The 15541-nt window shown below is 33.3% G+C and overlaps 1 protein-coding gene across 2 annotated transcripts in view; it reads right to left on the bottom strand.

Annotated features, from left to right (window-relative positions):
* Nucleotides 1–2429: 2429 nt before the first annotated feature.
* The window catches only part of LOC139527492 (peroxisomal membrane protein 2-like), a 53417-nt gene continuing 40305 nt past the window's right edge, over nt 2430–15541 (bottom strand). For both annotated transcript variants that reach the window (XM_071322979.1, XM_071322980.1), the window contains 4 exons: nt 6751–6858; nt 4929–5100; nt 3664–3783; nt 2430–2995 (listed from right to left, as the gene is read on the bottom strand). In XM_071322979.1, coding sequence (XP_071179080.1) covers nt 2906–2995; nt 3664–3783; nt 4929–5100; nt 6751–6858 — 490 coding nt within the window. In that variant the 3' untranslated portion in view covers nt 2430–2905. The remainder of the gene's footprint in view (nt 2996–3663; nt 3784–4928; nt 5101–6750; nt 6859–15541) is intronic.

Consider the following 15541-nt stretch of genomic DNA (forward strand, 5'->3'; position numbering starts at 1 on the left):
AGACAACTTTATATTTGGCAAGATTGTGTAATAAATTGCTTCACTGAGTGCAGCCTGATACAACCAGAGGTTGAGCCCAGAACAGCTAGGGCAAATTTGGACACAACATTTAAGCTTGATACTGTCTGAATTTGGATTATGATCAAATTTTTGACATAGTATAGGTTTCTGACACAAAATAAATATCAAGATCTTACAAATCTATTGTGCAATACTGTGCAATTAAAGATTCTTTTTGAAATTTTAAAATTTTGAAAAAAAAACTTAAACCCCTTAAAAAATTGCCCCCTCCCCAACTTTTTGAATCCCCCTGAGCATCACTGAAGAGACATGTACTGTCGAAATGCGCATCTGGTGCAAGAAAATTGGTACCGTTAATTTTATTACTACCACTGGGTCGATGCCTCTGCTGGTGGACTATTAGTCCCCGAGGGTATCACCAGCCCAGTAGCCAGTACTTCGGTACTGGCCTGAAAATACGGATTTTTTGTGTTATTAAAATTTTCTGTTACAAAATGATAGAAATTATTATGAATTAAGGAATGTATCTCCCTCATGCAAAGCTCTGATTCCTTTCACAGATTTGGCTATACTTTTTGGACCTTTTGGATTATAGCTCTTCATCTTTTATATAAGCTTTGGATTTCAAATATTTTGGCCACGAGCATCACTGATGAGACATGTATTGTCGAAATGCGCATCTGGTGCAACAAAATTGGTACCGTTAATTTTATTTAAACAATTACCCCTATACTCAATCCCAGTCTTTCCTTTGTGGTATTGAACCTTGTCATCCAATTTCAGAGAGATCCATACTTTTAAACACAAGTTATTGTCTGGAAACTAGAGAAGAGCTTCTTTTTGGCCCCTAATTCCTGCATGAATTGGGCAATTACCCCCAAACTCAATCCATGCCTTCCTATTGTGATATGGAACTTTGTGATAAAATGTCAGAGTGAACCATACACTTACACACAAGTTATTGGCCAGAAACTACAAAAATGCTTGTTTTTGGCCCCTTTTTGCCCTGAATTCCAAAACTGTTGGCACTGTAACCCCCAAATGAATCTAAACCTTCTACTTGTGGTATTAAATATTGTGGTATAATTTCAGAGCAATTGAAATACTTATACACAAGTTATTATCCTGAAAGTAGAAAAATGCCTGTTTTGGGCCCCTAATTTCTAAACGGTTGGAACCATCATCCTCAAAATCAATCACAACCTTTCCTTTGTGGCATTGAACCATCTTATTAAATTTCATAGAGATCCATTCACTTAAACTTAAGTTATTGTCCGGACACCAAATGTGTCTTCGGACGACGCAGACAACTCTATTATACCATTATACGATCCCAAAAAATTTCTAGCAATTCTAAAAGGCTATATATACTTCATTACAAATAAGGACAATTAAAATACTTACAATAAAAAAGTCATAAAATAGTATTTATTTTAAAATCATATCAAAATCAACAATAACAAAGACAACATATAAATATGTTTACATTCTAATGCATTCCACATAAAATGTGGTCACAATAATCATATGAAATACATAGTTATATGTTGATACAGTTACTAATCATCATTCTGATTACATAAAGTTTTTCTTGGAGCATCTCAAAGTTTTAAATTTTGTGAAAATAAATAAAATAGTTATTGAAGGATATGCATGTTAGAAATGCATTTTTCGAACTCACAAATAAAGTGTCTGCCTGTTGCAATACTGTGTATAGCTTACATGTAAAAAATGAGGAAAATATGTCACATTTGAGATTTTGAGATGCCCCCTAAGAAAAGGGAAATAACTCTTTTTTAATATATTACTACATGCATTATGTTTTATATTTCAGCCATTTTCATATTTTTTTCTAAATTTCATAGTATCATAGATGAATTCAATTCTGTTTCACATAGATGCTTAAAAAGTAATGACAATATTGGCAATAACAAACACCCAAATGATGTGAAGAGTAATCGCCCTTTTTACATTCTACCCCTTAACAATATATCTATATAGTTACTGTTAATACATACAATACCTTACATACATTTCTATTATTGAAATACTCAACATTCTTTCAACACTTCTATCAGCTTACAATAACTTAATAAATTTAAATAAGTCTTCAACAGAAGACATATTATCACTAAAAAATAAATTATTGTTAACTTAACCACCTAGAATGCATTTGTTGGTTATATGATTTCTATGAAAAATTTAAGCAAACAAAAATTATGAACTATGTGTAAAGCTTCCTTCGTGAATTGCAAATTCTCCTTTGATAAATTTAGAAATTATTTCAAATAATCAGGCAGCAACCATTTGATTTTTTATGGGGGGGGGGGGGGGGGGGGGCTATGGGTTTTTTTAGAAAAAAAAGTTTGTTTCCAGTTTTTGGAGAAAAAAATAATTTGTTTTAATGCTAAATTTGAAAGAAAAAAATTGTTTTGACTTGTCGCGAAATAAAAAGTTTGTACAGATACAAAGCACCACCTTACAGGCTAAAATGGTCAATACTACATGATTGATATTTGGACATATTAACTTTTTACAATGGTCAATCAGTTGATCAACTACATATCTTGTCACTCGATAAGATGGGTACTGTAAGCTAGTTATTTATGCAGAGTTTAAATTTCAGTTCCACAAAGATTTAAGATTTACATGATTTTAATCACTAATACTGATATTTATAAATGGTTTCAGAATCACTTTTATGAAATGATTATAATGGGATAAATTTTCTAAATTTATCTCATTTAGGTAAACAAGAGTAAATCATTAATTTGAATTTCAAACTTAGTTCTTATAAAAGTAAATGTTCTACAAATTTTTCAAGTTCTAATTGTTATAATGTTTTCTGTTTACGCTGTAACCAAGGCAACAGTTATCATTTTTTTCACTGTGCTAACTGTCTTCTCTTTACTGCAACTATGACATGTATGACAGACCAAACCAAAGCTACTGCATTGCCAAATAAAACACGGTACTGAAAAATAAAATATAGAATACATAAAATAAATCATGGTACTGAAATATATTATATGGAAGACATCAAATATGTGTTACCAAATAAAACAGGGTACTGAAAAACTATTTAAAAAATATATCAAACTGGCATAACAAAATAATACACAGTACTGAATAAAATGTATAGAAAAATCACACGAGCCTTACCATTCTTACCAAATAAAACTTGGTGTTAAAAATATTTACAAAATAAATTAAACCTGATTTACCAAACAATAATGGAAACACTACCAAATACATGGTACTAAATAAAACTATTGGCTACAATGTCCCTAAATAACTTATCAAACAAAGTTTTCATACATTCTTTAAAAATCAAGATAAAAAAATCATTTACAATTTCACCTCGCCTCAAGCAAATTGTTTTACAATTTCATTGCAGCCTTTTATAGCTGACTATGTAGTATGGGCTTTGCTCATTGTTGAAGGCTGTAGCAGTGACCAATAGTTGTTAATTTCCGTGTCATTTGGTCTCTTGTGGAGAGTTGTCTCATTGATAATCATACCACATCTTCTTTTTATACCAGCTTAGCAGTCATTGAAATAGACTTCGGCTTATCAGATTCCCAAAATGTATGTGCATAAACCAAAATGAGGAAGACATATTTTTAACATTGAATTATTTACCTTCAGAGGTACATAGTTTACATTAATAAACTGGAACACTGTCCAAATCTGCCAGTTCATTTTAAGTATTGGCCAGAAAGTTTCTTTGATCTTTGCAATAGCTGCCTCATGCCCTGAACCCTGTATAAATAAAGCAGGATACAAATATTATTGAACAATAACTGCAACTTTTTGTAATAGTAATAATCTTTTTTTTTTTTCAATGCTACATGTTTGTATTGTTTAATGTCTATCGTTTTGTCATTAATATGCCTGTCTGTCTGTTTGTTTGTTTTGTTTTGTTTATTTAGTAACAATCCTATTGTTTGGATTTTTTAACTTATAAAATTTGTATTCTCTTATTCTGTAATATGAATGAAAAGAGATGTGAGGTATATGTCAATGAGACAGCAAACCAAGGACACAAACAAATCATTAAACATCCACAGTTACTTTTCAACAATAGATAATAAAGAATAAGCAATATAAACAATGCCATCAGGGGTGGATCTAGTCATTTTAAAAAGGGGGGTTCCCAACCCAGAGTAAAGGGGGGTTACAGCTATATGCTCCCATTCAAATGCATTGATCGGCCCAAAAAAAGAGGGGGTTCCCCCAGAACCCCCCACCCCCACCCCCTGGATCCGTCAATGGCCATTAACAGTGCAGGAATATAAACAATGTCATTAACAGTGCAGGAATATAAACAATGTCATTAACAGTGCAGGAATATAAACAATGGCATGAACAGTGCAGGAATATCAACAATGTCATGAACAGTGCAGGAATAGAAATAATGTCATTAATAGTGCAGGAATAGAAACACTGTCATTAACAGTGTAGGAATATAAATAATGTCATTAACAGTGCAGGAATAGAAACAATGTCATTAACAGTGCAGGAATAGAAACAATGTCATTATCAGTGAAGGAATAGAAACAATGTCATTAACAGTGGAGGAATAGAAACAATGTCATTAACAGTGAAGGAATAGAAACAATGTCATTAACAGTGAAGAAATAGAAACAATGTCATTAACAGTGCAGGAATAGAAACAATGTCATTAACAGTGAAGGAATAGAAACAATGTCATTATCAGTGAAGGAATAGAAACAATGCCATTAACAGTGCAGGAATAGAAACAATGTCATTATCAGTGCAGGAATATAAACACTGTCATTAACAGTGCAGATATATAAACAATGTCATTGACAGTCCTGGTGTCTGTTGTTCAACAGTGCTATATAAATACAATTTGTAGAGTCATTTATTATATATATTATTACCTCCAGCATTGTAACTGCATATAAAAAGAGGAGTATAAATGGAGGTGCAAATATAAATCTGTCAAATACAACTCTCTTGATTCCATCAAATGTGGCTGATTCTTTCTTCTTTGGTATCAACTTGTCCATCCATATGTAAAAATAATGTATCAATGGTCCACTTACTACAAAGCTACAATAAAGTGTAGAAATAATGTATCAATGGTCCACTTACTACAAAAGTAAAATACAATGTTATGTAGAAATAATTTATCAATGGCCAATTCAACATACAACAATAATACTATGAAGTGTAGAAAATATGCATCAATCAGTACTAGTGGCAGATGATTCATCATTGGTCCTAAAATAATACCACAAGAAACTAGAAATAAAACATTTATGCCAAAATTTATGTTTGTTTGATGGAGACATCTTATACTTTCAGGTATTTCACATCCAATTTTTACGGTAATATTCTTTACAAAGCACAAAAATGTCAGCATTCACCTCAAAATCTAACAAAACCTTTAAACAGATTTATTAAGAAGGAATATAGTTACAATACTGTTGTCAGGTCATTAAAGATTGCATATTTTTGCTCGTTCTTCTCATATATTTTATGATGGTATAATACTAAGTCTAAACCCCTAACAGGAGGGATTATGCTTCATATTCATATGATGAAGACATAATCTTTCAATCAGTTAAATTGAAGTCTGGAGCTGGCATGTCAGTAACTACTAGTAGATCTTTGTTAATTTATGTATCATTGTCATTTTGTTTAGTTTCTCATGTTTCTATTGTTACCTATTCTGACATCGGACTTAGCATGCTTAGACTTCTTGTAAACTGAGTTTTACTGTGCATATTGTTGTGTGTTTGTTTTTTGCGTCTGTCCCAATTCAGACCTCTGGCCTTTGGTAGTCTTGTATGATTTTTAATTTTAGTTTCAGAGTTTAGTATGATGCCATTATCACTAAACTAGTATAGATTTTTGTTTAGTGGCCAGCTGAAGCATGCTTCCGGGTGAGGGGTTTTCTCGCTGTCTTGAAGACCTATTGGTGGACTGAGGCTGTTGTCCGCTCTTTGATCTGGTTGTTGTCCCTTTAACACATTCCCCATTTCAATTCTGAATTTTGTGTCATCAACATTTTTTTATGATTTTCTCCTTAAAATAGAATTTATAATTAAATTTAAACAAGGAATGACTAATATTTTTTCTGTGGTTTCAAAATTATCTTAAAAATTTACATGTAGTGCTCAATTTTATATGACTCGCTACACAAGTTATGCAATGAGCACCACATTTTTTTATGTTATTTCTTCATAGAGAGATAAAATATTACAGTTCTCACTTTTATAGTACTGACCTAACTAAAAGGAGGCATAAGCAGCCATACTTCGCAAGGCTATTTTTCCATCATTTTGTTGGTTAGGGACAATAGTACTCATCTAAAGGAGGCATAGGCAGCCACACTTCGCCAAGCTATTTTTCCACCATTTTGTTGGTTAGGGACAATCCTAAATAGTACTCACCTTATGGAGGCATAAGCAGCCACACGTCACCAGGCTATTTTGCCGCCATTTTGTTGGTTAGGGACAATAGTACTCATTTAAAGGAGGCATAGGCAGCCACACTTCGCCAAGCTATTTTTCCACCAATTTGTTGGTTAGGGATACTATTCATCTAGTACTCATCTAAAGGAGGCATCAGCAGCCACACTTCGTCAGGCTATTTTTCCACCATTTTGTTGGTTAGGGACAATAGTACTCACCCAAAGGAGGTATAAGTAGAAGCTATTTTTCTACCATTTTGTTGGTTAGGGACAATAGTACTCACCTAAAGGAGGCATAAGTAGCCACACTTCGCCAGGCTATTTTTCCACCATTTTGTTGGTTAGGGACAATCAATTGTGATATGATGTTACCAATGGCCGACACTGAAGAACTGAAAAAAATACAACATAATAAGCTCCTCTTGTTTCTCTTTAATATGCTGGTAACATTATGTCATGTAGGGATGTTAATAGCTTACCATCCAACAGTACAGTATGGGTTTTGCTCATTGGTGAAGGTCATATGGTACATACATGTACATGTGTATCTTGTATATGTATATGGTGACTTATAGTTTGTAATAATTATGTACGTCAGTTAGTCTCTTAGACATTGTAAGATGACCAGTAGATGTTTGTCTCATTTGAAATCATACCATATCTTGTTATTTACATATTAGCTGTTTATCCTGAAAATACCATCAAACTTAGACTGTGGTTTTGGAGATTTTGAATCAATAGCAACTCTTCAGTTATTTTCATGGGATACAAACATTTGAAAAAAATGTCAGTATTCGATTGTGAGTCTGATGACCATGATGACATGCATTGAGTCATTGAGTTTTCTTTATTAGTCATGCTAGTCATTTTAGTTTTTATGTTGTACTGTTGCTCCAATATGTCCTAGGAAAAGGGTTAGCATCAATGTTTAACTCTACCACATTGTACATTGAATCTGCCTATCCTTAGTCAGGAGCCTGTAATTCAGTTGTTTTTGTCTGTTGCTACACGTTCATATCACATTTGTTTTTTTCATTTATTGAGTTGTAAACATTTGTCATTTCGGGTCTAAATAATTTGCTACATATATGGGTATGGTGAAATAAAGCATCATATTGATATTCACAAAATAAAATCACTGTGTAATGGTTATTTGGTCTATCATGGTCTATACCTCAGTCAGACCTCAGACATAAACAAGTCTATTTTTGTTTTTTACTTAAAGAAGTCAAAACATATAAAAATGTGTTTTTCAATTTTAGACTTATCTACCGGTATGCAAGATTAGAGGATAAAGATAAAAATAACAGGTCACCGTTACAGCCTTCAACAATGAGCAAAACCCATTCTGTATTGTAAGCTATTAAAAGCAATGGTATGACAAAGTGTGAAATAATTCATAAGTGAAAACCAATGTCTAATTGTTAATATATATTTACTTGTAAACCACTAAGTTGGCCACACAACATCACAACTTGACCAATATAAGACATTAACATATATACAACTTTCTATTAATCTGACATTAAAATTTGACAGTTGATAATATTAATACATTTGTCATTGTATATTTTGTATTTTCAGGGTACCAAGTGAGAACTTTAAAGTCAGTGATGTCAAGCAGTGTGTGGGTATGTATTTTTTGCCTATGCAAACTTCTTAAGATATTGTAATATTTCTACAATGTTAAATAAAAGGTCATGAAGTCTTTAAGGGCATACCATACAATTTTGATCCTGTATTTACAGTTTGATGAAAATTCCAATATAGGCTATTTTTTGCCTGATTAAATCAAATATGTAATAAAAAAATATAACCACCATGTGCTACTTTTTGAGTTAAATGAGGTCGAAATTTTGTTTATTACCTCCCCTGTAACTGTATCGTATGCCCTTAAAACTATCTTTTCCTTGTTTGAGCTGAAAATTTATCAGAGTTATCTACCTTATGACTGAAACAAAATATTTGGGCCTAAAGTTGACAATATTACTGACCAGCTAAACATTTATTTTCATGTAAAACTAATATTTTGTGTAAAATAAAGAAGAAAGAAAAAAATCAAATTTATATACTGCTGATGGAGAAAACTGTACTTTAATTTAAACTGGTTCCAAATTCTTCCTTTGAAAAAGTAAAAAACACTGAGACATATCTGACCTGTATAACATATAGTCAAAACAATTGTCGAAACCGCCAATTCAATGCACATTTATCATGTTTATAGATAGCCTTTAAGATTAACTTAAAAAAAGATAATTTATGAGAAAGATAGAGCCATTGCATTCAAACAGGAGTAGCGATATAAAGAACTTTAATATTGCCTTTCATCAGTCAGAGATTTTACACAATATCTTTGTACAGGTAATCAATGTTAGACCATAAAAATGAACAGTTTACCTGTAAAATAAAATACAGGTATTTCTTAAATATATTTGCAGGGAGTTGGCGGATGCTGGATGTTATGGATGTAAATACAAAGAAAAGGATTGAGATGTCCATGAGAGACTGGGTCCAGTATTATGAGAATACTGAAAGGTCAAGGTTACTGAATGTCATCAGTTTAGAATTTAGTCACACCAAGTTAGAGAACTATGTGGAATCACCCGCTTTGGTAAGTTAAAAGTCAGTTACATTTAAACCTATATAACAACTACTAAGTCATGTGAGTTAGTAGCCATTTTTGTCTCACCTGCGACTGCAAGACATAGGGATAATAATCCTGTAGTGGATGTGACGGCTTGAATTTTTAGTATAAAGCTTTATATTTCAGATGGTAGAAGACATTGATGCTTCATAACTTGTATGCAGATACCTTATTTTACGAAGTTCCTGTCTGTCATTTGTTCATTGACATCTTTTTCAGGGTTCAGTAATGGCTTGGAATTTGGGGATGTGAATTTCTCACTTGTTATGAGTAATATACTTGGTATATGGCTTCCTTGCATGTCTTATACATCTATCAGACATGGTTCACCTGACCTTATCTTCATTTATAGATGAGTGATGAAGGTTTAAGTGTGGTGGTCAAGTCTGTATCCCAGATACTATAGTATAAGCAATAGGTCAAATATATTTGGCGTAAAGAAGGATTGTAATGTGTAAAATGTCAGATACACAGGTTTCATCTGACCTCAACCTTTATTTAATGGTTCTTTGAAAATTGTTTAGTTTTTGTTGTTTGGTCTTTTTCTGGTGTACTATAAGCAATCAGATGATTGTAAGGTGGACATGTCTGTCTGTTTGGCAGGTGTCATATGACCTTGACCTTATTTGTATTTTTCAGAGGTCAATGTTACTTTTTTCATGTTATCCCAGTTTATCAGGTACATTAAGAAATTGGTCATTTGTATTTGGTGTATGTAATTATTATAAGTTCTACTTGTCTATCAGGCAGGGTTCATCTGACCTTGACCTCATTTTCATGCATTATTAGTCAATTTTCAGTTTTCATGGTATTGTCTGTTAATCAGATACTAAAATCAGAAAGTCGACCATATCGTGTGTATACAAGAATTGTAAGGTGTATTATGTCTGTCTGGTAGGGTTCATCTGACCTTGACCTCATTTTCATGCATCATTAGTCAATTTTCAGTTTTCATGGCATTGTCTGTTAATCAGATACTAAAAGCAGTAAGTCGACCATATCTTGTGTATACAAGAATTGTAAGGTGTATTATGTCTGTCTGGCAGGGTTCATCTGACCTTGACCTCATTTTCATGCATCATTAGTCAATTTTCAGTTTTCATGGCATTGTCTGTTAATCAGATACTAAAAGCAGTAAGTCGACCATATCTTGTGTATACAAGAATTGTAAGGTGTATTATGTCTGTCTGGCAGGGGGCATATGACCTTGACCTCATTTTCATCAAATATTAATTTTTAGCTCACCAGGCCCAAAGGGCCAAGAGAGCTTTTCCCATCACTTAGCGTCCGGCATCCAGCGTCGTCCTGCGTCCATCGTCGTTAACTTTTACAAAAATCTTCTCCTCTGAAAGTACCAGGCCAAAGGAGTAGGTCCGGTAAGGACCGATTTTGGCCTCAAATTTCAGGTTCATCTAACGAAAGTTTTTGGACACTTTTTAAACACTTAAGTGTCTACTTCAATTGATTCGATTAGTTTATGTAAATGATGTTAACTGATTTAGTCATAAAAAACGCTCTGATTCAAGCTTAAATACGACAAATCTATAAAATATGCCAAAAAATGTCACTTTTCAGATGGTTTTTGTCAAAAATGAAAGTGGCCGCATCCGTGTTCATCCTCAACCTTTATATATGTTTTGTATTATCATCAAATACAACTTCCATTTCAATATTATGAATGAACACGAATGCGGCCACTTTCATTTTAGACGGAAACCGTCTAAAAATTAACCAAAATGCTAAAATTTTGAAGATTTCAGTAATTTAGCATGACTTACTGATTCAAGTACGCGATATTAGTGCATTGCATTGTCAAAAACAGCCCATATTTATATAGCAGAAGCATTATACTTTCCAAAATATAGCTTAAAGATTGCATTTTCACAATTTTGTAAAACTTTTATATTTTGGGGCCAAAAAGAGGTCTTACTGAACCTACTCCTTTTACCAAACTTGGCCACAATCATCATTGGGGTAATTGTTTAAACTAGAGGCTCTAAAGAGCCTGTGTCGCTCACCTAATGGTCTATGTGAATATGAAACAAAGGACACAGATGGATTCATGACAAAATTGTGTTTTGGTGATGGTGATGTGTTTGTACATCTTACTTTACTGAACATTCTTGCTGCTTACAATTATTTCTATCTATAATGAACTTGGCCCAGTAGTTTCAGTGGAAACTGTTAGTAAAAATTAACAAATTTTATGACAATTGTTAAAAAATGACTATAAAGGACAATAACTCCTTAGGGGGTCAATTGACCATTTTGGTCATGTTGATTTATTTTTAGGTCTTACTTTGCTGTACATTATTGCTGTTTACAGTTTATCTCTATCTTTAATAATATTCAAGATAACAAAAAACAGCAAAATTTCCCTAAAATTACCAATTCACAGGCAGCAGCCTAACAACGGGTTGTCCGATCCATCTGAAAATTCCAGAGCAGATAGATCTTGACATGATAAACAATTTTACATCATGTCAGATTTCCCCTAAATGCTTTGGTTTTTGAGTTATAAGCCAAAAACTACATTTTACCCCTATGTTCTATTTTTAGCCATATCAGCAATCTTGGTTGGATGGCTGGGTCATCAGACACATTTTTTAAACTAGATACCCCAAAGATGATTGTGGCCAAGTTTGGTTTAATTTGGCCAAGTAGTTTCAGAGGAGAACATTTTGGAAAAGATTGCTAAGATTTACGAAAAATTATTAAAAATTGACTATAAAGGACAATAACTCCTAAAGGGGTCAACTGACCATTTTGGTCATGGTGACTTATTTGTAAATCTTACTTTGCTGAATATTATTGGTGTTTACAGTTTATCTCTATCTATAACTAGAGGCTCTCAAGAGCCTCAGTGTCGCTCACCTTGGTCTATGTGCATATTAAACAATGGACACAAATAAATTCACAACAAAATTCTGTTTTGATGATGGTGATGTGTTTATACATCTTACTTTACCGAACATTCTTGTTGCTACAATTATCTCTATCTATAATGAGCTTGACCGAGTAATTACAGTGGAAAGTATTTTATAAAAATCTACAAAAATTTATGACAAATGTAAAAAAATTACTATAAAGGGCAATAACTCCTAAAGGGGTCAACTGACCATATCAGTCGTGTTGGCTTATTTGTAAATCTTACTTTGCTGAACATTATTGCTGTTCACTGTTTATCTCTATCTATAATATTATTCAAGATTATAACCAAAAACAGCAAAATTTCCTTAAAATTACCAATTCAGAGGCAGCAACCCAACAACTGGTTGTTCGATTCATCTCAAATTTTCAGGGCAGATAGATCTTGACCTGATAAACAATTAAACCCCATTTCAGATTTTCTCTAAATGCTTTAATTTTTAGTTATAAGCCAAAAACTGCAATTTACCCCTTATTATCTATTTTTAGCCATGGCGGCCATCTCGGTTGGTTGACCTGGTCACCGGACACAATTTTTAAACTAGATACCCCAATGATGATTATGGCCAAGTTTGGTTTAATTTGGCCCAGTAGTTTCAGAGGAGAAGATTTTTGTAAAAGATTACTACGATTTATGAAAAATGGTTAACAAGAGGCTGTCACAACGACAGCAAGCCGGATTTATTAACATTTATCTGTGTCCTGGCAATATCACAAGAACCATTACTGATGAATGGTGAAAGTGAAAATCGTCAATATCAAATTTGACCTCCATTTTGTCATCCGTATCAACATATTAAAATTTGAAAAGCTTAGATTGAATGGTTCATGAGTAAATGCAACAACGTGAATGGAAACGCCATTTAACGATCTTTCCAGAACCATAACTCCTGAACGGTAAATGTCAAAATCGTCATTATTGAACTTGACCTTTATTTTGTCATCAGTAACAACATATTAAAATTTCAAAAGCTTTGGTTGAATTGTTCATGAGAAAATGCACGGACACGACGGGAAACATCATTTTTCAATCTTTCAAGAACCATAACTCCTGAACGGTAAAAGTCAAGTTCGTCATTATTGAACTTGACCTCCATTTTGTCATCAGTAACAGCATATTTAAATTTCGGAAGCTTTGGTAGAATAGTTCATGCATAAATGCACGGACACGACTGGAAACTCCATTTTTCAATCTTTCAAGAACCATAACTCCTGAACGGTAAAAGTCAAAATCGTCATTATTGAATTTGACCTCCATTCTGTCATCAGTAACAACATATTTAAATTTGGGAAGCTTTGGTAGAACAGTTCATGCATAAATGCACGGACACGACTGGAAACTCCATTTTTCAATCTTTCAAGAACCATAACTCCTGAACAGTAGAAGTCAAAATCGCCATTATTGAATTTGACCTTAGTATAGTTGTCAGTAATAACATATTAAAATTTTAAAAGCTTTGGTTGAACGGTTCATGAGTTAATGCACGGACAACATTTGATTGCTGCCCGCCCGCCCGCCCGCCGTACATCCCTAAATCAATAACCGACATTTTTGTCACAAAAATCTGGTTAAATATTGACTATAAAGGGCAATAACTCCTACAGGGGTCAACTGACAATTTCAGTCGTGTTGACTTATTTGTAAATCTTACTTTGCTGAACATAATGGCTGTTCACTGTTTATCTCTATCTATAATATTATTCAAGATAATAACCAAAAACAGCAAAATTTCCTTAAAATTACCAATTCAGGGGCAGCAACCCTACAACGAGTTGTCTGATTCATCTGAAATTTTGAAGGCAGATAGATCTTGACCTGATAAACAATTTTACTCCATGTCAGATTTGCTCTTAATGCTTTGGTTTTTGAGTTATAAGCCAAAAACTGCATTTTACCCCTATTATCTATTTTAGCCATGGTGGCCATCTTGGTTGGTTGACCTGGTCACTGGACACAATTTTTAAACTAGATACCCCAATAATGATTGTGGCCAAGTTTGGTTTAATTTGGCCCAGTAGTTTCAGAGGAGAAGATTTTTGTAAAGGATTACTCAGATTTACAAAAAATGGTTAAAATTGACTATAAAGGGCTAAACTCCTAAAGGGGTCAACTGACCATTTCGATTGTATAGAATTATTTGTAAATCTCATTTTGCTGAACATTATTGCTGTAACAGTTTATCTCTATCTATAATATTATTCAATATAATAACCAAAAACAGCAAAATTTCCTTAAAATTACCAATTCTGTGGCAGCAACCCTACAACGAGTTGTTCCATTCATCTGAAATTTTGAAAGCAGATAGATCTTGACCTGATAAACAATTTTACGCCATGTCAGATTTGCTCTTAATGCTTTGGTTTTTGAGTTATAAGCCAAAAACTGCATTTTACCCCTATTATCTATTTTAGCCATGGCGGCCATCTTGGTTGGTTGACCGGGTCACTGGACACAATTTTTAAACTAGATACCCCAAAAATGATTGTGGCCAAGTTTTGTTTAATTTGGCCCAGTAGTTTCAGAGGAGAAGATTTTTGTAAAGGATGACTCAGATTTACAAAAAATGGTGAAAATTGACTATAAAGGGCTAAACTCCTAAAGGGGTCAACTGACCATTTCGGTAGTATAGAATTATTTGTAAATCTTTTTTTGCCGAACATTATTGCTGTTAACAGTTTATCTCTATCTATAATATTATTCAAGATAATAACCAAAAACAGCAAAATTTCCTTAAAATTACCAATTCAGGGGCAGCAACCCTACAACGGGTTGTTCGATTCATCTGAAATTTTCAAGGCAGATAGCTCTTGACCTGACAAACAATTTAACCCCCATGTCAGATTTGCTTTAAATGCTTTGGTTTCTGAGTTATAAGCCAAAAACTGCATTTTACCCCTATGTTCTATTTTTAGCCATGGCGGCCATCTTGGTTGGTTGACCGGGTCACTAGACACAATTTATAAACTAGATACCCCAATGATGATTGTGGCCAAGTTTGGTTTAATTTGGCCCAGTAGTTTCAGAGGAGAAGATTTTTGTAAAGGATGACTCAGATTTACAAAAAATGGTGAAAATTGACTATAAAGGGCTAAACTCCTAAAGGGGTCAACTGACCATTTCGGTAGTATAGAATTATTTGTAAATCTTATTTTGCCGAACATTATTGCTGTTAACAGTTTATCTCTATCTATAATATTATTCAAGATAATAACCAAAAACAGCAAAATTTCCTTAAAATTACCAATTCAGGGGCAGCAACCCTACAACGGATTGTTCGATTCATCTGAAAAATTTCAAGGCAGATAGATATTGACCTGACAAACAAATTAACCCCCATGTCAGATTTGCTTTAAATGCTTTGGTTTCTGAATTATAAGCCAAAAACTGCATTTTACCCCTATGTTCTATTTTTAGCCATGGCGGCCATCTTGGTTGGTTGACCGGGTCACTAGACACAATTTATAAACTAGATATGATGATTGTGGCCAAGTTTGGTTTAATT

Source organism: Mytilus edulis, chromosome 6, assembly GCF_963676685.1.
Source record: "Mytilus edulis chromosome 6, xbMytEdul2.2, whole genome shotgun sequence".
NCBI lineage: Eukaryota > Metazoa > Mollusca > Bivalvia > Mytilida > Mytilidae > Mytilus > Mytilus edulis.